The 22,473-nt window shown below is 55.8% G+C and overlaps 1 protein-coding gene across 12 annotated transcripts in view; it reads left to right on the top strand.

Moving 5' to 3' along the window:
• The first annotated feature begins 493 nt into the window (after positions 1-493).
• PTDSS2 (phosphatidylserine synthase 2) overlaps positions 494-22,473 on the top strand; it is a 29,588-nt gene continuing 7,608 nt past the window's right edge. For 6 of the 12 annotated variants that reach the window (XM_060019617.1, XM_060019616.1, XM_060019614.1 and 3 more), the window contains exons 1-4: positions 501-805; positions 8,018-8,119; positions 15,360-15,442; positions 19,683-19,750. In XM_060019617.1, coding sequence (XP_059875600.1) covers positions 624-805; positions 8,018-8,119; positions 15,360-15,442; positions 19,683-19,750 — 435 coding nt within the window. In that variant the 5' untranslated portion in view covers positions 501-623. Of the gene's footprint in view, positions 806-4,791; positions 4,930-8,017; positions 8,120-15,359; positions 15,443-19,682; positions 19,751-22,473 lie in introns of those variants that run through there. The other 6 variants (XM_060019621.1, XM_060019618.1, XM_060019619.1 and 3 more) reach the window with 6 other exon arrangements.

Raw genomic sequence — 22,473 nt, 5'->3', positions numbered from 1 at the left:
TTCAAGTGGGTCAGAGCTAAATGTTTTTGCATGGGGCTCTGTCTACATTAATAATTTGAGTCAACCAAGATCAGCATGTCTACTACTTTCTTAAGAACTACTCTCCGGCCATGAAGAGGACTCTACAGGCTGGAGTCTGGAGCTCCGAATGGAGACTGGGGAGAACAAGCCTGGGCCCAGGGTGTTGAGAAAGGGGGAGTGCTGGTGGCGCGCCGGCGGGGCAGGCCGCCTGGGGAGGAGGGTCTGGGCGGAGCTCGGGGAAGACCGCGGGCGAGGAGGGTCTGGGGCAGCCCGGGCGCCCCAGCAGTATAGGGAGACCTCGCTCTTCCCGCAACTTTGCCGCGCTGGTTACCTAGCAACCAGGCGGCATCCCTCCCAGCAAGCACTGCCTCTAACGCACGACATTGGGGACTACGAATCCCAGCATGCCTCGCGCCCAGGCGCTCGGACTACAGGTCCCACAATGCACCGCCCGCCCTTTTCTTGCCGCCCCCCGCCTCTGCTCTCTGGAGACCCTGCGGAGCGAGCGCCGCGACCCTTTCCCGGCGCTCTTCGCGCGGTCTCGCGGTGACTCTGGTGCGTGGGGTCAAGGCGCGGAGCAGAGCTGCTGGGGTCGGGGCGTCATGCGGAGGGGTGAGCGCAAGGGTGCCGAGGGGCCGCGGCCGGGGTCCCCTGTGCCCGTGGGCAAGGCCTCGCTGGAGGAGCCGCTGGACGGCGCGGCCGCGGGCCGAGCGAGCGGGCCGGCCGCTGGCCGCCGCAGCACCGAGTCAGAGGTCTACGACGACGGCACCAACACCTTCTTCTGGTGAGGGACGGTGGTTCGCTTCAGTGCCGGCTGGGGTCGCGAGGGGCGTGGCCACGTCGTGCGGGTTGGGGGTGCCCGCAGGACCCCGGGACCGGCCCCTTGCTGCTGCACTCCCGACCCGGCCTCCCCGGTGGTCCAGCCCCTCATCTCTGCCCCCTGCCCCCTATCCTGGGAGGACTTGGCTCCGAAGTCACCTCAGAAAGGCTTTTCCTGCCCTCCCTGTCTGCAGTTCCCCTCTGCCCTCCGTCGTGATCCCTTTCGCTGACGGTGCTGATGCCGTGTGAAATGATCGTCTCCTTCCCCGGCACGTGGCGGTAATATGGACACCTTACTCCGCGCCAGGAGCTGAGCGAACGAGTGTAGAGGAAGGCTCTTCCTCTCTTCAGTGGCTCCTCGCCAGGCCAGCCCTTTGACCCCTGTGCATTTCGGTCCCGGCCAAGCCTCGGGATCAGGCTGCCCTCTAGTCTACCTTCGCGGGGGTCAGGGAGGGAGGGGCCGCCAGGAGCAGAGTTGGAAGGGTTCATGATGTTGCTTTAGGCCGAGTTGGGCACTTCTGCGTTTGAGGGTCCAGGAAAGCAGTCTTGGACCAACAGGTCCCAGGTGTGGCTCGTGCACCTGGTGGCTCAGTGACCTTGGGCTACCCTTCGCCAGTCTGAGCTTCTCTTTCCTTGCTTCTTAGAGGCACAAACCCCATACGCTAGAAAGTGTGCTTCTTGAGAGGAGGGCTGTGGCCGTTCCATGCTGTTCAGTTCACGGCCACCTAAAGTTGTATCCCGTGGTAGGCCCTGGGGACATTTGTGGCTTTGGTGCCAAGAGAGCTCATGGGAGAGACAGACGTGTAGGCAGCAAGGATGCCATGTGGAAGCAGCTCCTCAGAGAGGGAGCCCGGAACCGCAGAGAAAATGCGATCAGGAAAGGAGGAGAGCCTGATGGAGCCACTGGACAGTCGGCGAGGTGCCGCACAGCTGGAAACCTCAGGGGAGGTGCACGTGGGGCCGCTGGTGTCTTGCTTGTATCTGACTCGGGAGAGACAGGGAAGCGGATGTGGTGGGGGAGGCATCCCTGCATCTAGCGAGGTCGGGATCTTCCCTGTGGGTGTGGGCAGCTGCTGGGGGTGGCCACCCAGCCCTGCTCTGGGAAGATACTGTGCTCCAGTGGCCTGGAGCCAGGGGGAGGGGGAGAGGGGTGGGGTGCCCTCCTCGGCGGGGGTGTGGCCCCAGAGCTAGAGACATTCTGTGAGTGGACCAGGCGTCTCCTGCTCTGGGGACAGGGCCCCTTCAGACTTCAGGACAGAGGGCACCGTCCTCCGACAGCCCGGCTGGTGACCACAGGAGGGAGACTGAGGTTCTGGAGTGGTGGCCAGGCTTGCTTTCCTTTCCCATTCATTCAGTGCATATTTTGGGGGTGCCAGTTGCTGTTCTAGGGGATACAACAGAGAACTAAACAAGAAACTTAGGTTCTGGCACAAGACTGGAGCCTCAGAAGGCTCAGCATGTTGGCCAAGGGGGTGCTGAGCGGTGCTCACAGAAGCCAGAGGGTAACGAGGGCACGTGCGGGTTTCTTTAGAAGCACAGAGCAGCGGCCCGCGGGTCCCTGCCTACGGGGACACAGAAAGGCCTGCCGTAGCTGCGCTCACTTGTGGGGAGGCCTGATGGAGCCAGGAGGGCGTGCCGCGGGGCCGCCAGTTCCGGGTACCGGCCTCCTGGGCGGGTGTCTGCAGCCTTTGCACTGCAGGTGTGTGGGCTGCTGGCGTGTGTGGTTGTTGCTGCGTCCCGGGCCTCTGCCCTCACCTGTGCAGGGGAAGAAGCTTCACGTTTCCTCAAGGCAGGTAACCAGATGCTCACCTGGCGAGAATGACTTATTTTTACTTGTAGGGCCCAGCCACTTACCTTTTTCTGAGTCTCTCATCATTGACTTGCTGTGCTGGGATTTTAAGAACTCTTTATTTTGAGTTTTAGGGAGTTTTATTAATGGATGTTACCAAAAAATTAACCTAAAGACTAAAAAGTATGTATTTGTGGAAACGACTGTATGTTCCAAAATTATTTGAAAGAACTCTTGCATGTTCAAAACCTTGTTTTTACAGTTTTCGTTTCCAAAAGGAGCTTGGGCTTCTTGGGGGCCATGTATGAGGATTGTGAGCTTCTTTGGCATTATTTGTCAGCCACAGAGTATGGAATTAGGATTCAGCTGTGGAGCCCAAGGCTGGGCTGCCCCAAACTGGACCTCGGGGAAGGGGCAAGAGGACCGCTGGGGTCTGCGGTGGCACAGACACCACCTCTTCTGCCAGTCGTGGTTGTCTTTATCGGGGAACACCTGGTGGAAACGTTCAGGACAGCAGACACAGTGCAAAGATGCGGCAGCTCAATTTGTCTGAAAATTGTCTGGACGCTCTCGGAGACCCGGTGCCCCGACGGGTGCCTCTGGACGTAGCCACCTATAGGTGGAAGATAGGTGAATCGCCGTTAGGTCACCACGCTTCGAGTCAGGAGCAAGATGGATGGCTGTGACATTTTGGAAATGCTCACTGCATGCTCACATCTTACAGCCTTGAGCGTTTGGTGAGCGCGGGCTCTGCTGTCAGCAACACGTCTCACAGTAGCTGTGAGGATCTGCGGGGTAGATCTTAGATGCCCCACGTACCTCAGTCAGTGTGTGTTGGGGTTTGCCAGCTTCGCCCACATCAGGGCAGCATGACTTGCCAGCTGGTGCCTTTTTGGTCCTGCTGGTCAGCAGGCCAGGAGGGTCGGTGGCCCCAGGTGCCTCTCGCAGGCCTGGGACAGGCCTTCTGGTCTTGACGTTACCTGGCCAAGCCGCCGCTGTGCACTCAGTGTCGCAGCCACATCTTTGTACCGTCTCTGATTGGTTTGGCAGGCTGCCTCCCTGCCCGCTCGGCCTATGAGTATGGTCACCTCTAGACAGGGGCTGACAACTGGGTATTTTCCGCTCGCCGTGGCAGGGAGCCTGCTGTCTTCATGCCCTCAGCCTGGCCCAGTGGCTGGAGTCACAGGATTTACGACCCATCTCTCCCTGTGCCTGGATCCCCACGTCATCTGTTAGTCACTCAACCAAACGGTGCATTTGTCTTCCTGGGCACCGGGAACTAGGAGCAAGAGGTCGTTGCCCAGCTCTGGCATCCGAGAGGGACATGGAATCTTCCCTGCTGTCCTGCGCCACCGACCTGTTGTTTTTATCACATCTCTGTGGCCACAGTGAACATGCAGAGCTTTTCCAGCCCAGCATCGTCGCTTTGCCACATCAGGTCCATCTCAATCCGTCTGGCCTCTCCCCTTGGGCTCTGGTGGTCCCCGTCACACAGTGTTCGTGAGGACAGTACCTGCTCTGCCCAGCCTTCCCATCTCAGCGGCTCCGTCTTGCTTCCTGGCCACCTAGTTTCCTTCTAGTCTCACTTCCCTTCTGCCTGGAGACCTTCCTGGAGCGAGTGATTCTTTTAGAGCAGGTCTGCCGGCACCGGATTCTCTACTTCTTCCTCCATCCGTGAATGTTTAGTTCACCTTCGTTTCTCAAGGGTGTTTTTGCTGTACGTGGGATCCTGGTTTAACATTTCTTTTCTTTCGCTGCTTTACAAATTTTGTCCCACTTCCTCTGGCCTCCGTGGTTTCTGAGGAGAAATCGGAGCTCAGACTTGGTGTTTGAGCTGAAGAGAAGCCTGGTGAGGAGTCTGTGCTGTGGCGGCTGAAAGCAGGGGCCTTTGGGACCAATTGTCACATCCTGATTTCTGACTTTATGCCTGTTTTTTGCTTTTTTCCTCTGGAAATGCTCACCAGGGTAGGCGTGACTCTGCCTCTTGGGGCAGGCAGTGGGCATTCTGGAGCTCAGGGGACCGGGCCTGCCTGCCGGCCTGCCTGCCAAGGGTGCTGTCCCGTGGCTCCGCCCACGGCCCGCCAGGCACGTCTACACAGGCCTGGAGCTGAACCCCGCCGGCCCTGAGCGGTTCTGCTCAGTCACGCTCGGCCGGCTTGGGCTCCACGTCCCGTCCAGCACGTCAGCTGTACCTTCTGGGCAGATCCAGACCAGCCACTCCCAGCATCTCCTGCCGCCCTGGAGGGTCGCGAGGCAGCCCCGTCTGCTCTGGGCTCTGCAGCGGCTCTTGCCCCACCGACGTGAGTCCGGGCCTCCCAGGGCGGGACCCCCTCCTCCAGCCATGGTGGCCCCTCAGCCCTTTGCTCTCGCGTTGCTGGCCTGGACCTGCGTCCCCAGGTGTCCTGCGTGAGGCCCTCCCTAATTCTGCACCCCACCCCACCCCGCTTCGTTGACTCCATACCCAGCCCTCCGTGTGTCTTGCTGTGTTGGAACGACAGCTCAGGGAGACAGGGTTGGGGTTTGTTGGCACCTGGTAGCTGCTCTGCGCCGCTTAGTGTCTGTGTCACTTAGGCCCACTGGCCCTGGGTCTCATCACCTCACGGCGAGGGTTCATGAGGTGATACAGGTGTGCTAGAGGCACCCTGAGCAGGGCTCAGACCCCAGACCCTCACCACCGAGCTGCGTGACCCTGACATTGCCGTTTATAGCTCTTACCAGCCTCAGGGGCCAAGGTGACAGACAGGCCCGTGACTTACCGTTGTCACCCTCATAATCCAGATGCCCTCGGTCCCTGGTGGGTTCTCAGTGACTCTTGTTCTCCCTGCTAAAATCTGATGTCCCCTCTGGGGTGGGAAGGGTGGGCCATGTCCTAGACCCAGGAGAGGCAGCTGAGTCCCTCTGTGTGTAGGTGTTGGCTAATGTCCAGCAGAGGATCAGTTTCTAGGTCACCACATCCAGAGAACCTGAGGAGTGAAGGTCTAAGGTAGGACCTTATACTGTAGTCTGTGTGCTGTAATTATTCCACAGATCTCTCGGGCACTGAAATGTTTACTATACAGAGTTCAGCTGAAAGGCTGAGATTTTCCTGAAGTTCCCTCATGGCCTAGGACTCAAATGTGAATATGTTAACATTGAATTTTATGAAAATAGTTAAAATAGGAGTTTTTTTCACTTCTAATAGTTTTAAATGCCAGTATTGTGAAATATGGCAAAAGAATGTGCTCTCTGCTTTCTTTACTTGCAGCTAACTTATCTGAACATGACTGTTTTTGTTTTCACAAAGAAAATAAAATTTAAGTGAAGGGCGTAACACCTGAATAGATGGAGAGATACTCATTGTCTTGTGGATGGGGAACTCTCATCTAGTTGTGACTCATCGGTTCTTCCAGGGCTAATTTATAAATTCAGTTCAGGGCTTCCCTGGTGGCGCAGTGGTTGAGAGTCCGCCTGCCGATGCAGGGGACACGGGTTCGTGCCCCGGTCTGGGAGGATCCCATGTGCCGCGGAGAGGCTGGGCCCGTGAGCCATGGCCGCTGAGCCTGCGCGTCCGGAGCCTGTGCTCCGCAGCGGGAGAGGCCACAACAGTTAGAGGCCCGCGTACCGCAAAAAAAAAAAAAAAATTCAGTGCAGTTCCAATTAGAATCCTACTAGAATTATTTGTGGCAGCTGTCAGACTGATGTCACAGTTAAGATGGGAGAGTAAATATGCAAGAATAATCGGGATGGAGAAGAGGGCTGGTCTGCCGGACGTCGGGATGGGCTCTAGCTATGGTCCAGGTCTCTAGCGCCAGTCTAATCTCATGCAGCCCCACTCTTGCTTTTTAGAAAATTACTTGAATCAAGGTACGATTGCTTTCCATGACACACACCCACTTGAGGGTCCATATCCACACTCCAGCGCCTTACACATGGTGCCCACCACCGGGGTAGGGATGCAGGACATTCCACCATCTTGGAAGCTGCTGCCCTAGCACCTCCCCCGCCAATCTGCCATCCATGCTCTATCGCCACCTCTTGTGAGTCTTGTCGGTGGAAACAGACAGCAGGTTGCTTTCATGCCTGGCTGTCAGCATGGGGTTAACGTCCACGTACAAGTCTTTGAATGGACATATGCTTTCATTTTTCACGAGTAAACACTTGGAAGGAATGGCTGGCTTGGGTGACAGACTCTGTTTAACTTTGTGAGAAACTGGGAAGCTTTTTCAAAGCGGCTGCACCCTCTTGCAGCCCCACCTGGAACGTGTGTGTTGGTGGCTCCGCGTCCTCGCGAGGACCCTTCCTCGAAGGCACTCGTGCCGTCCGTGATCCCGTCCCGGGGCGGGCGCTGCTGACGGCCATGCTGCATGTCTGCTCCCACGACGACCAGGGATGCTGCACATCTTTTCGTGTGGTATTGGCCATTTGTTGATCTTTTTCTTTGACGTGTGTGTTCAGTCTTTCGTTCCTGTTTCGGGAGATCGTCTTTATCGTTGAGCTGTAAGAGCTCTCTGTGTGTTCTGGGTACAAAGGCCTTTGTCGGGTGTACGTGTCATCAGTGTTTTCTCCTGGCTGGTAGCTGGCTTTTTCGTTTCTTCACTGCGTGTTTCACGGAGTTTTGACAGGAGGCCAGTACTGGGCTCGATGCTTTTCGTGTGTTTGTTCACTCGTCTTCAGGGTGCCCTTCAAGGCTGGAGGTGCCCTCGTTTAGAAATGCAGGGCTGCATCGTCTCTCCACGGACACGGAAGCTGGGCCTCTTGCCCCTCTGCAGGCAGTTGTTCAGCACAGAGGGGCCCGGGCGGGTATGTGACTGGGCGGCGTGCGGTCTGGTGCTGGACTTGTCGTGGGCCCTGGTTCCAGGAGAGGCCTCCCGCTGCCTGCCGAGCGCCGCCCCTTTCCCACATCGGGGCTCTGGAGGCCCAGCCAGGGTGGGCAGGCGGAAGCGGGGAGCCCATGTCTCAACCCCACCGGGCAGCCATCTCTCTGCCCGGTCTTCTGGGCCGGCGGCTGTGGCCGGCCCGCGCTCTTCTTGCTCTGGCCCTGGGGCCTCTCTCTGCCGCCAGTGCTCCGCTGTCATCCCGGCGAATCTCTCAGCCGTGGTCACTTCATGAGTCACGAGGTTGGTCTCGGGGCGATCTTGCTCGGTGCCCGGAGCCCACTTAACCGGCCGCCTGGTCCCTCTGAAGCAGAGCCACCTGCCCGGGACGCCTCGAGCCAACGCGCCGTCCACTCTCCCCGCCCGAACGGGCCGCCGCGCCAGCAGAGCACCGTCTGGGAGTCACGCAGCCGTAGCTGGCGCTCGGGGGATTTTGAGCTGGAGGTCGAGGGCCGAGCTCGCTCCTCTGGCGGCCCGTGGCGCCGCGGTCCCACGCGTGCTTTCCGTGCACCGACGCGGGCTGTTTGCGTTGCAGGCGGGCCCACACCCTGAGCGTGCTCTTCATCCTCACCTGCGTGCTGGGCTACGTGACACTGCTGGAAGAGACACCGCGGGACACGGCCTACAACACCAAGAGGTACCAGCCCGGCCCAGCCTCGCTCCACGCGGCTGGCGGGGTCTCTGAGTGCTGTGTGCACTTTCAGCCCCTCTTCTGCCCGTCCCCATCCCTGGGATCGACAGCACGGCTCCCGTGGGACCCCCTGCTCATGCTGCATTTGCGCGCGAGAAACCAGAAGGTGCTGTGGCGGCTCCAGGGAGGGGTCTGAAGGGGTTCAGGTCAGTTCCGATGGGGCGGCTTCCCCACACATCCCACCCTCAGTACCCCAGGCCCCCCCACCTGAGTGTGCCGCAGGTCAGCTCAGTTCTGACACCATCCCAGGCAGTGCCAGGCCCCACGGTCCCGGGCTCGGTCCGGCCAGACTTCATCCCCTCCCCACTTAGACCCCAGTCGCAAGAGCGGTCGTCACCTGACGGGCTGTAAACCATAGGTTCCCACCGCCTCCTCCTTGGGTGCAATTAATTTGCTAGGGCGGCTCAAAGAACTCAGAGAAGCATTTTACTTATTTATTATCAAAGGTTTTTTCATAGAAAAATGGAGGAACAGCTAGATGGGAGAGATGCGTAGGGCAAGGTGTGGGGATGGGACGCAGAGCGTCCATGTGGTCACCAGCCCGGGGGCTCTGAACCCCCGTGCTGCTGGGGTTTAGGGAGGCCCTCCTCACATGGCGTGATTGATTAAATCACTGGCCACTGGCGATTGACTTAATCTTTACCCCTTCCCAGGGGTCTGGGGGTAGGACGGAGAGTTCCAGACCAGCCCTCCAGTCGTCTGCTTGGCCCCCTGGCAACCAGCTCCCATCCGGAGGTGGGGTCCAAAAGTCACCTCGTTAACATAACAAAAGATACCTTTGTAGCCCTCAGCGCTTGGGCAGTACCAGGGGTTTTAGGAGCTCTGGCCTGAAACAGATGAAGACCAAATACGCATCTCTTGCTCTAAATCACAATCTCACAGTGACCGTGAATTTGAGTGGCTGGGCTTTCTGTGAGGCCAGGGGTGGTGCCCACCAGCTAGCACCATTCTTCTACACTCTGTTGACTAGAAGACTTTTTGAAACTTTTAAACTGGCTTTAGGAGTCTGGTGGTCCATCTCCTCCAGGGCAGGAAGTGGGTAGACTGTCTTTCCAGCATTATCTCCAGAAATAGACCAGCTGGTAGGTTTGTGTCCTTTGCCTGAATCCCATGGATTCTGGAGGCAGTCTCAGAAGTGCGTGGGGAAGACTAGCTGGTTTCAGAACTCGTTTCTGTGCACTTTCTATGCTGGACGGACTCACCTCTCCCTCTCTGGTGCCATGAAGCCCCTGTTGCTGTTCTGATCCTGGGGCCCAGGCTCCACCTGCTGTGGTGGGACAGCTAGAGGAGGCCAGGCAGGGACAGAGGTGGAGGGCGGCATCCGGAGCCCAGAGGTGGCAGGAGACCATTGGTCAGCTTTGGGTGGTGGGCTGGGCTCGTACACCTTCACCCTTGGGGTCCAATCCTCCGCCTGGACTGTGGTGTAGACGCCTGGGTCCAGGACACCAGGACGTGTGTGTTACCCTCCCCTGTAAGGCGCAGGCCTGGCAGCAGGGGTCGTGGAGCCCAGAGCAGAGGAGGGAGCTGGGCTGCTCTTTGGGCCCCTCTGGGTGGGTCTCTGAGGGGGACGCTGGGCCTGTGGACCTGGAGACGGAGCCCCACGTCTGCCTCAAGGGGGTTTCCAGCTGGAACCTGGCCTTTCCTGTGCATTTGTTTGCCAGCACGTGGTTACGGAGGGTTTGCAGCGTCTGCTGGGCACAGCCAGGCAGGGAGGATCAAAAAAGTAGAGCTTGGTCACACTGAAGAGGTGTCCTCACGTGGCTGTGAAGTTGGGCTAGAGATGAGCAGTTGGGACGTCACAGGGCAAGACCAGTCACAAGGACGAGCGGGCCCCCCCCCAGCAAGAGTGGGCCCAGCAGCGTGTCCCGGGATGCCTCCCGAGGCAGGGGCCCAGGCGAGTCACAAAGCCTTGCTGCCCTGGGCCCTGCCCTGCACCCAGGGGCCCAGGGACTCAGACCCCCAACGCCGAGGGGGCTTGTTGGCCTCGTCCGGGACAGCAGCTGTGGAGCCGGGTGGGTGCTTCCCCACCTCTTCTTCCTGCACTGGCCTTTCTCCTGAGCTGTTTCTGCCCGAGCAAGGTTGGCACAGTGAGCCCAGAAGGTGCCACCGAGAGGGCCACCTGAGTCCCCTCCCTGGGGTCCCCTGTGTGATTTCATTGAAGGCGGGGCCGGGGGAAGGCAGGGGCACAGAGGAGCTGCCGCCTGGCCCTGTACGGCTGCTGGCGGTGCCTGGAGCCTACTTCTAGGAGCCTGGAGCCCCGCCCTCACCTGTCTGAGGCTCTGCGGCTTCCAGGGACAGTCACATACACGTGTGGGTTCATTTCTGCTGAGTCCACTCTCACCCCTGTGGACCCCAGAGTGGCCCACAGCCTGCCCCCCGCGTCAGCACATCTGCCTGGGCTGTGATGAGGTCCCCCCGGTCTCGGGAGGCCGCTGGGCTGCTGATTTTTATTACGTCAGAGCTTTTGATGCTCTCAGGGGAAGGTTTTGTATATGTAAAATACTTCCCAAAGGTTACGGCTTTTTTTTTAATTTAATATTTACGTTGTTAAAAATCTAGGAAATTGGTTCGTTTCCCTTAAGCTTTCAATTTCACCTTGTGTGTCATTGTGGATCTAACAAGTTCTGTCACTTTAAGGGAGTAGATTTTTCTTCCTAGGCCAACTTTATTGTTGTGTCATTTAATATAACATGCACGTAATTAAAACGTATGGCTTATCTACGTGCCACAACTGGGTGGAGGTACGCGCTGAGTTTCCTCTGAGGGCCGCGGTTAGTCTGCCCTGCTGGCCACGGGCTACCACCGATCTGTCCCCACAGGCCCTTCTTGCCTGTTGTACAGTGTCATCCAGCATGCGCCCTTGTGTCTGGCCCCTCCCACTCGGCATGATGGTTTTGTGACACCCACGTTGCCGTGTCTGTCAGCAGTCATCCTGGTCCATTGCCAAGGGGTGGTCCACCGTGTGGACACGCCACAGTTCCTTGATCCATTGTCTGTTGGTGACATTGGGATGTTTACATATATATACACATGTGCATGTGTAAATGTGTAAATAAATCAATACATGTACAATATAAAATATTTTGCATATTTGTAATGTGTAGAAATATAATGCATTCACAGTACTGAAGCACAGAGGCAGAGGCCTGACCGTAAAGCTGTGCAGTGGTGGTCAGGACAGTGGTGCTGGCAGAGGCTGGACAAGTAGAGAGCCCAGAAGTAGCCCCATGCAAAGAGGAGCAAAGGCAAGTCAGCGGAGAAAGGAGAATTTTCAACAAAATAATCTAGATACAGACCTTACACTTTTCACAATAATGAATTCGAAATGGATTATAGACCTAAATAGAAAATAGAAAACTATAAAACTTGAAGAAAACGTGGGAGAAAATCTGGTGACCTTGAGTTTGATGATGCCTTTTTTTTTTTTGGCCTCGCCGTGACGCATGTGGGATCTTAGTTCCCTGACCAGGGATCAAACCCGCGCTCCCTGCAGTGGAAGTGTGGAGTCTTAACCAGTAGACCTAACCACTGGACCGCCAGGGAAGTCCCAATGACTTTTTAGATAGAACACCAAAAGCATGATGCATAGAAGAAAAAACTGATAAGTTGGACTTGATTAAAATTAAAAACTTCTGCTCTGCAAAACATAACAAAGAAAAGACAAGCCACAGGCTGGTGGGAAATGTTTGCCAAATACGCGTCTGATGAAGTATTGTGTTCACTGTGCAGAGAGCTCTTGAAGCTCGGCGGGAGGAAAACCAGCAGCACAGTTCCAAGCCGGGCAGAAGGTCTGGACGGACACCAAAGAGGACACAAGTGCGTGAAAGGACGCGCTCAGCGCCATGCATCAGCTTGGAGACGCCACTACACACCTGCTCGAGTGGCCAGGATTGAAAACACGGCAACAGCGGGCGCTGGCGAGGACTGAGCAACAGGAACTCTCATCCATCACCGGCAGGAACATGAATGGGGCAGCCGCTTTGGAAGACGGTTGGAGACTCCCTCAGAGAACTAAACAGAATCCAGCAGCTGTGCGCCTTGGTGTTTACCCAGAGGAGCTGAAAACTTAAGTCCACACCCAAACAGGGACGTTTGTAGCGGCTTTGTTCACAATCACCAAAACTCGGAAGCCACCGAAATGTCCTTAGTGGGTGAATGGGTAAACAAACTGGTACCTTCATGCAATGGAATATCATTAAGTAATAAACAGAAAAGAGCTATCAAGCCATGGAGACAGAGACGAAGCTTAAATGCATATTGTTGAGGGAAAGAAGCCAGCCTGAAAAGGCTACATACTGTATGAGTCCAACGCTGTGACATGCTGGAAAAGGCAAAAACTATGTGATGGTAAGAAGATCAGTGGTTTCCGGGGCAGGGGGAGAATGAATGGATGGAGTGTGAGATTTTTTTAGGCTCTTGAAACTGTTCTGTTGATATTGTAATGGTGAATGCAGGACGCTGTGTGTTTGTCAAAACCCATAGGACTGAACAACACAAAGAGTAAACCTAAGTATGCAAATTTTAAAAATCATTTAGGGGCTTCCCTGGTGGTGCAGTGGTTAAGAATCCTTCTGCCAATGCAGGGGACACGGGTTTGAGCCCTGGTCCGGGAAGATCCCACATGCCACGGAGCAACTAAGCCCGTGCGCCACAACTTCTGAGCCTGCGCTCTAGAGCCCGCGAGCCACAACTACTGAAGCCCGCGCGCCTAGAACTCGTGCCCTGCAGCAAGAGAAGCCACTGCAATGAGAAGCCCACGCACCACAATGAAGAGTAGCCCCCACTCGCCGCAACTAGAGAAAGCGTTCGTGCAGCAACGAAGACCCAACGCAGCCAAAAATAAATAAATTAAAAAAAAAAAAAAAAGTCGTTTAAGAGGTGGAGGACCCCAGGAAGGAATGCAGACTGTGACAGGAGAACGTACAAAAGGTGCTGACCTGAGTCACTTTGGAAACGAGTGGGCTCTGTAGGCCTGAAGGCAAGGGACGTGCACACAGCACTGGGCTCTCGTGGTGAAGTTGTTTCCCGTGGGGCATGAGTCAACAGCCGTGTCCCTGCTGTACACGTGCGCTGGGATTGAACAGGAAAGTACACGGATGGTGGGGGCCGGGATTCTCACCCCGGAGGAGTGGGAGGTTACAGGCGACCAAGGGGAGAATGATCTTGGATGACAGATGCTGGTTGGAGACGTCAGTGAGAACTCACGTTCATTTAATGTAGAGACAGGTGGTTACACACAGGAATATTTGTAACGTGTGTGTATGCAAGGTTGGCACGCACGTATCTTGTTGCTCTGTCAGCCGAGAGGGCCCAGAGGCAAGGAGTACTCGGGCCCCAGATCTTGGTTCCTAAGAGCATTCGTTCTCCAGCAAAGGAACCAGGCTCCCTGGACAAATGGCCGATTCCAGGGCTGCGACAGGGAACCCCCAAGATGGGCCTGGAGCGTCTTCTACCACCAGAAAGGAGGGAGGTGCTCAGAAACAAGAATACAAACCTCCACAAAGATGGGGCGTGTCAAAGCAGTACAGGAGCCGGATGAAAGCTCCTTGCGGCCAAAGCTGGAACAGTGTGAGCACCGATATCAAGCAAGTATTGAATTATAACCCAGCGTGTGACGTAGGCACCCACAGCTCTGGGCTGATGTAAGAAGTGACCGGACACATTAGTGAATCGGGGAGCAGAGACAAACCTCCTGCACAGGTTTCCCATCAGGTTGCGGAGCTGCTCCCTGCCAGCTGTGCGGGGGCGGGGGGGCGGGGGGGCTCCCTCCCGAAGGCGAGGTGTGGAGGGGACCCGACAGACACACCTCTGCCTGGGGGTCAGGGTCGGCACCAACAATCAGAATCGTGTTGATGGTGTGTACCCTTGATATGATGTGAAGATGGTCCTTAACATCTGTGATCTCACTTCCAAAAATCCTACAGCCCTGATCTAATCATAAACAGCCCTGATCTAATAAAAAAGACAGCCTTCATTAAGGGGCATTCCACAAAATACCTGGCCGGTGTTCCTCAAAACTGTCCAGGTCATCAGAACAGGGCCAGTCTGAGAACCTGCCACAGGCCAGAGGAGCCTAAGGAGACTTGAGGACTGTCATGTGGAGCCCTGGATGGGGTCCTGGAATAGGAAAAGGACTTTAGGTAGAAAGTAAAGAAATCTGAAAGAAAAAACTGTGGACTTCAGTTACTGGATCAGTCTTGGTTCACTGACTGTGACAGCTGTCCCACGCTCACGGAGTGTGGGAAATTCTGTACTGTCTTTGTAACTTTTCTGTTCTAAAATTAAAAGATTATTTTAAAGTGTAATTTATTTGCTTTCCTCTAAAAGTCCTTCTGGGTGACAGATTTTCCCACATCATTCCCTTTGGGGCAGGAGGGTGTCTAGCGGCCCTTTCACCAGACCCTGGAAGGGTGACCGTTGCCCCCAGGGCAGCCTCACCTGCACCCCACCCCACCGCTGAGTGCCAGGGACAGGGCTTTGCATCCTCAGACCTGCTTCTGGGGACGGCGGCCTCAGGCGTCCCGTGAGAAGTGCGTCCGTGCACGGCAGCTTCATGTGCAGTCACCCAGGCCTGCGAACGCAAGACTGTGAACCCTTGTGGCGTGACAGTCCCCCGTGGGCGGGGTGAGCTGGGCCCGCCTTGCTCCTCTGTCGTGGGCAGGGGTGCCGTGTGTGTCTGCGTGGCTTTCACTCTGTTTCCTGGTGGGTTCCTGCTGGGACTGGATACGGTGGCCCCACAGGACGAAAGAGCTACTAGCGGGGCCCCAGCCTTGTTGGAGTGGGAAACCATTTGATCCTAATAATACCTTTCCATCTTAGGGCTTTAGTGAGCTCTGAATCATCCTGTATGGAATTTTAGGGGCTTTTTGTTTGTGTGTTTTTAGTGTGCCACACGTCTTAGTGACGTGGCTCTTGACGGTACACGTGACACAGCCCAGTGGCAGGGCCTTCTCCCCGGGCTGGTGCTGCCTCTGGGGCCAGGGCAGCAGTGCTGGGCCGCCAGCCTCTCTGCGGCCGAGCCTCTGCTCTGCCCTAACCGGGGGTCGGGGCCGTCCCTGTGGTGGGCGCCCGGGGTCCCTCCCGCCTCCCGCCGGGGAGGAGCCGACCGGCGCGTGGCGCTCCCGCGCTGAGGGCTGTGGCGCGTGGCGCTCCCGCACGCTGAGGGCCGTCTGTTCTTTATTTGCAGAGGTATCGTGGCCAGTGTTTTGGTTTTCTTATGTTTTGGAGTCACACAAGCTAAAGACGGGCCATTTTCCAGACCTCATCCAGGTAACTTGCCATTTCTTTCTCCGTGTGTGCCCGTGTGGCCGTGCTGTTCTGAGGGTCACTCTGTGTCTGTGCTGCTGCGTGTGAGTGTCCCGTCCCCCCTGGGGCCCCTCCCGGCTGGCCGGCTTCACCGCCACCTCGAAGCCCCTCCTCTTTGGGCGCTAGCCCCCGGGGACCCGCCCCCGCCCCCGCTCCTCCCCTGTCCCTGCCCTCTCTGTGCTAGTCAGAGGGGTCTCCCTGCAGGCGGAGGCGCCCGGGGCAGTCCAGTGCTCCTGGTGTGGCCTCGAGCTGGTGGTTGTGCCCCCCCGCTGTTGGGAGGCTCACAGGGCGCCATCCGCAGCCACCCCACCCACCCCGGAGTCGTGGGGCCTTCTGGCAACCCCTGGGACATCCCCTCACAGCTGGAGGGGCTCCAGCCTGTCCGGGCTCCAGCCTCCCCGAGGGGCCGGCTCTGGGGCAGGGGTGGTGAGTTTTCCTGAAGGGTCTCAATTTAGTAACGAGTTTCTATCTTATTAAGGGTGTGTATTTATCATAGAAAATTTGGAAAATACATAAAGTATTTTTAAATAAAGTATTTTTAAATATTTAAAATAAGGAAAATAACCACCGTTAAGATTTAATGAGTGTATATGCGTGTATACGTACACAGGTGTAAAAACAAGAAGTTGGCATCATACTGTATGTGTGGTTTTGTATCATGCAGTATTCACCTCAGGCTTAACACATGCATACCCTTGTTAATTTTTCATTTGAGAACTGGACTTTTGATGGCTCCTTGTTTATCATCATTTGAATGTACTACCGTAGACTTAACCAGTCCTGTATGATCGTATACTTGGGGGTTTCCAATTTCGTGGCAATACACCAGGCTGTAGTGAATTTCCACATGTACACTTTTGTGTACCTGTCTGATTATCCATGGGACCAAAGGTCCAGGGGGCGTAGCAGATGAAGGGCATGAGCATTTGGGGCTCCTGATGGGTGCTACCCAGTTGCCCCCTAGAAGGGGCGTATCTGTTCAGGGGCCAGCGAGCCAGGGGTTGTGAGCGAGGCCCCCGGGGGCTCTGCCCCCTCAATGCCTGGTGGGGACGTTGGTGCTGGGTGAAGCCTGTATGGTCCCTGCCCCCGGGGCAGCGTGAGCTTCCTGAGCCGAAGGGCACGGCCCCCACTGGGGGTTGGGGAGGGGCTGCAGGACCTTCTCCACCGTCTCCACTGGTGTGGGCCCGTCCAATCTTGCCTCAGAAGGGCGTGGACTCTTAACCAGAGCAACGGAAAAGTGAGCTGAAGTGTCAGAACCACCAGAGTCACAGTGAGAAACCAGGGGTGTTCAGTGCTCGTCCGACAGACTTGGAAGGGAGAACAGGAGCTGCCGGAAGCTCCCCAGAGGCTGTCGGTGGGTGGGGGCGCAGCGAAGTTCTCGTGGGCACCCGGCCCTGGACGAGCCGCGAGCAGGACAGACAGGGCCCTGCCCGCGTCATCCCGGGGCTTCAGCTTCAGGAAAGCTCCACGTGCGGCTCTGAGCGGTGTGTGTCAGGCCGGCTGCCCCTCTGGAGCGGGCAGTGCCGCGGTTTCCGAGCTGCCGTCTGAGCGTGGCTCTGCCTTTCCTGAGTTTGGTTGCTGTGCGCACACCCTGTTTCTCTGCCAGTCTCGGCTTAGTTCACGGGGGGACCTGCCCCAGAGCACCGTCCAGGTGGCTTGTTCACCTGGTAGTTGGCAGGAGGTCCTCAGCCTCTCAAATCAGGTTACGTGTGCACACTGGCAGGAACGGACTCCAAAAAGGAGGCGCCCTGGGGTCTCTGCGTGCCTCCCGCCCTCCTCTGGGCCCGGCTCAGGTAGCCACAGGGGGAGCAGACAGCCGACCTGTGTGGGGCGTTGCTGTATTTGCAAACGAGTTGGCTGCAGCTCCAGCTGGGGCTGCCACTGAAGAGGCCCCCTTGCCCTCGTGAGCGGCTCCCTGCAGAAGCTGGAGTAGACGAGGACGTTGCAGGTGCTGCTGAGGTGGCCGGAGCTGCTGCTCGGGCAGAAGATACGAGTGCGGGTCTGGGAGCAGGGCAGCCCGTGCTCAGGAGCCTCCGGGGTGGCTGGCGGAGAGCCGTAGCTGCAGCAGGGTGTGGGGACCCTGGCCGTGGGGAGGGGCGAGGACCCGCTGGCCACTTGGGGGCGGCAGGCCTGGGTCCTGGTGGGCTCTGCGGGGTTCTAGTGGTGGGGAGTCTGAGCAGAGTGGGGGTGGCTGGGGCAGGGACAGCGCAGCCTTCATGGGAGGAGGCGGCCGTCCCCGCAGCTGGGCAGCCACACTCGGCCGCCCCAAGTCCCTGCTCCACAGCCCTCGACCTGCTGCTGCAGCCTTGAACCAGGGAGAATTTTCCAGGTTTTTCCTGTCTTCAAGGGCACGAAGAATAAGCCTGTCACCTCGGCTGTTTACGTCCGTTGTCTCGGAACACGTTAGCCCACCTTCCCAAGAACTCAGCCACGTTTGTATTTCCTGCCCGTGCGAGGCTGGATTCTCGTCAGTCTCCGGGGCGGTTTTTCCCCCGGCAAGCGGGTTAGGCCCAAGGCCTGAGGGTGCCGGGCTGGCCCCGGAGCCTGGCGTGTGTGCAGTTCTCACCCTCTTCTGGCACAACAGGCCCCGCACCCCTGCCGCTCACCTGCCCGGCTGCCTGTACCCTGGGTCCGCACTGAAGCGGGGGCGGGAGAGCACGTGGTGCTGTCACAGATCCTGGAATAGCTGTGGAAGAGCCGTGGCCAAGCCGTGTGTCTCCAGTTTGTGAGCACGGCTTGTTTTTTTAATTCAAGGTGAATTAGCTTTCAAAAGTAGGCTGGTGGTTTATTTTTTCTTCACAGACATAAGCATAGGGTAAGCAGATATCTTATTATTTATTTTATTATTTATTTATTTGTTTTTTAGCTGCGTTGGGTCTTCGTTGCTGCGCACGGGCTTTCTCTAGTTGCGGCGAGCGGGGGCTACTCTTCGTTGCGGCACGCGGGCTTCTCGTTGCAGAGCACGGGCTCTAGGCGCACAGGCTTCAGTAGTTGTGGTCCGCGGGCTTCAGTAGTTGCAGCACGTGGGCTCGGTATTTGTGGCACGTGGGCTCTGGGGCAGGTGGGCTTCAGTAGTTGTGGCTCGCAGGCTCTAGAGCACAGCCTCAGTAGTTGTGGCGCACGGGCTTAGTTGCTCTGCGGCATGTGGGATCTTCCCGGACCAGGGATCCAACCCATGTCCCCTGCATCAGCAGGCAGATTCTTTACCACTGCGCCACCAGGGAAGTGCCCTTAGGCATTTATTAAACAGGATTCTGAAGATTCTTGGAAGATAGAAGTTACCGTTGGCTTTTAGGACAGTTCTAGACCTTCCCCTTCCTGTTCTCTCATCCCCCAGGGACTTGAGAGTATGGAAAGCAGATGGTGAGAGAGAGGAGTCCCGGCCAGTGAGAGGGGTTCTGAGGGACATGTTCGTTCTTTTTTCCACCTTTATTGAGATAGGATTGACACGTAACATAAGTTTAAGGTGTGCCGTGTGATGATTTGATACATGGGTATTGCATACTGCAGTATGGTTAGTTAACCCCTCTGTCATCTCATGTAATCTCAACTTTGTGTGTGTGTGTGTGTGTGTGGTGAGAACATCTAAGATCAACTCTCTCAGCAACTTTAAAGTATATAATATAGAACCGCCAAGTGTAGCCACCGGAGGGACAGAAGTGCTGATTGAAACTTAAGACAGTTTCCTAAAACAAATTGGCATCCCAGGAATTCAGAGATGGTTTAATGTTGGGAAATGCGTTAATTTCATTCATCACATTAACACTAAAGAAAAAAATGGATCCTCGTAAATGCAGAAGAATAAAGTTTTGTACGCATTCCTGATAGAAACACAACATACTGGAATTAAAAGGCTCTCTTAACGTGACGAAAGGTATCCACCAAAACCCTGCAAACTTACTTGATGGAGGTTAGAAGCATACCTAGGAAACACAAGACAAGGATGTTTGCTGTCACTGCTCGAATCTGGTGGTTTGCGGGCCTTCTGTGCTGCGGGAAAGATTAGGGACGGGAATGGAAGGGAAGGAAGGAAGAACAGTCAGAGAGAAACTGTGCTCAGACCTGAGTTAGAGCTTGCTTCTGAAGTCTCTCCCAGGGACCTGAGGGCCCCGAGCAGAGGCCGCGCGCGGGAGCTGTGTGGGGCGGGGCCGCGGGCCGCAGGGCGGCGCCCCCTGATGCCGCTGTGTTCTCCGTGTCTGTACAGCCTACTGGAGGTTTTGGCTCTGCGTCAGTGTGGTCTACGAGCTGGTGCTCATCTTTATACTCTTCCAGGTAAGCGGGTCTCTTGGTTGGGTGAACTGTGAAAGTGGAGGTGGCACAGAACGCTCTGCGTATCAGCCCCCAGGGCTCTGGTAGGAGGCTGGACCCCACCCGAAGGGGGCAGGGGCTGTAGGGGTGGGAAGGCGCCAGCCATCGCCTGCGGCAGGGTCTCCGTTCTCAGCGGGCCTGGACCTCTGGGCGCAGCTGCCGCGTGGCCGGGGGACAATGGGTTCAGACGTGGACGCCTGGCGGGCGCTCCAGATCTGAGCGGGGCTGAGCCCCTCGCAGGGGGCGCCCCTGACCCCGCAGCACAGGCGCTCTGAGTGGGCAGTGGGCCCGGGCCCAGTCGCCATGGGCCTCGCTTCTGGTTTTGCGGGTGACCGGCTGTGGCTTCGTGTGCTTTTCTCCCTCTGTCACACGTTCTGCAAGGGGGTTGGGGTGGAGGTTGGAAACTTAGCTCCTCGGTAAATCTTGGATCAGGATTTGTTGCCGCTAACATCTGTCTGACTGATACTCCTGTTCTGCTGGACTTATGGAGCTCGCCTTTGAGGGTGGTCTTCAGTATTCACATCTCAAAACAGTCAGCGATAGCTGAGTGATTGAGCGTCGCGTGGGAAGGTTTGCATTTCGGGTAGGCGTGCAGGGCTGGGAGCTGTAACACCTGTTTGTGTTTGTGTGGACACCACAGTTAGGCACAGAGCCCCAGCCCCCCTCGGGTGCCACCTCCGTGGCCCTGGCCTCGCACTGGCCTCGCAGCCGCCATCTGTCCCTGAGTCACCGCCATTTGTCTCTTGGAAAGTCTCGTGTGAGTGGAGTTGTGCAGAGCGTGGCCTTCACTGCCTCTGAAGCTCAACCAAGCCGTGCGCACCTACAGCCGGTCCTCTTTATCGTGGATGGGGTTCCTGGTGGAGGGACCGCCATCTGTCCATTCACTGGGGTTGTGTCTGGTTTGGGGCAGATGTGCGTGGAGCTGCTCTGAGCCTCAGGTACAGGCTCTTGTGTGGACCTGAGCTTTCATTTCTTGAGGGTGAACACTCTGGAGGGACTCCTGCGTCATAGGTTAGGTGTCTCACGCCCAGGGCAGCTGTGTCGCGCCAGCACCCTCTCTCATCCTTGGCAGTACTTGCCATCACCAGGGTCTTGTATTTTAGCCGGTGTCTCATGGATTTCATTGCATTTCTGGAGTGGCTGACGATGTTGACCAACCTCTCCTGCATATATGAGCCATGAAACAAACATCCTCCTCGGTGAAGTGTTTATTTTTTGCCCTTTTTAAAAATCGGGTGGTTTGTTTTTGTAGTGTTGAGTTATGACAGCTTTTTATTTAGTGCTGGTTACAAGGTCCTTTGCTGGATGTGCTGGGCCTTCGTTCTTCAGCAGTGGCGGTCCTTATGTCTCTTCTTTTTGTGTTTTTGATGTCATATCTAAGACTTCTTTGTCCAACACCAATTTATTAAGATTTTCTCCTATACTTCCTTTTAAAACCTACCTGCTTTTATATTTTACACTGAGATTGCTTATTCATGTTGAATTTCTTTTTACATTTTGTTTTGGAACGATTGTAGATTCACAGGAAGTTGTGAACAGATTGTACAGGTCGGTCCTGTGTTGCTTCACCCAGGCCCTCAGTATTTTGCACAAATGTAGGACAGTATGTGTACCTGAAACTAGCATAATATCGTAAGTCAACTATACTTTAATTTAAAGTATACATATATATATATATGTAAGACAGTATCAAACCAGGAAATTGATATCAATGCACTCCACAGAGTTGGTCACAGTTCAGTTTGACATGCATGTGTGCACACACACGTGTATGTAGAATACTGTGCAGTTTTTTTGGTTTTATTGCAGTGTATTTAATTAAAAGTATTTTTTAACTACAGTAAAAAACATAACATAAAATTTACCATCTCAGCCATCTCTAGGCGCACAGGGCGGGGCACGAAGCACATTCACATGGTCGTGTTACCTTCCCCACCTGCATCCCCAGAACGTTCCGTCTTCCCGAACGGACGCTCTGTCCCCATGAACACTCACTCCCCTCCCCTCCCCCAGCCCTGGGCCCCACCGTCTACTTTTCTGTCTCTGTGGATGTGACTCCTCCAGGGACCCCTAGGGAGTGGAATCAGACAGGATTAGTCCTTCTGTGACTGGATTATTTCACTGAGTGTGATGTCCTCAAGGTTCACCCTGTGTAGCCTGTGTCACAAGCTCCTTCCTTTTTAAGGCTCAGTAATGTTCCAGTGTGTGTTTAAACCACATTTTGTGTATCCACTCAAATGGATGGACACTTGGGTTGCCTCCACCTTTTGGTGACTGTGAACGTGGGTGTGCGAGTATCTGTTCCAGTCCCTGCTTTCCATTCCTTTGAGGACATGCCTACAAGTGGGATTGCTGAGTAACTGTTTAACCTTTAGAGGAGCGCCAGACTATTCTGCACAGCGGCTGTACTCATTTTACAGTCCCTCCAACAGTGCCCAGGCTTCCAATTTCTCCATATTCTCACCAACACTTGTTATTTTCCTTTTGGGGGGGGCGGGGTGGTGAAGTGGTAAAATATCTCGTGGTTTTCCTTCTTTTTTTTTAAAAAATAAATTTATTTATTTATTTCTGGCTGCGTTGGGTCTTTGTTGCTGCGCACAGGCTTTCTCTGGTTGTGGCGAGCAGGGGCTACTCTTCATTGCGGTGCGCGGGCTTCTCATTGCCGTGGCTTCTCTTGCTGCGGAGCA

The sequence above is a fragment of the Delphinus delphis genome, chromosome 8 (assembly GCF_949987515.2).
Source record: "Delphinus delphis chromosome 8, mDelDel1.2, whole genome shotgun sequence".
In the NCBI taxonomy this organism is placed as follows: Eukaryota; Metazoa; Chordata; class Mammalia; order Artiodactyla; family Delphinidae; genus Delphinus; species Delphinus delphis.
The sequence above is the reverse complement of the archived record's forward strand: the minus strand, read 5'-3'. Positions and strand labels throughout refer to the sequence as shown.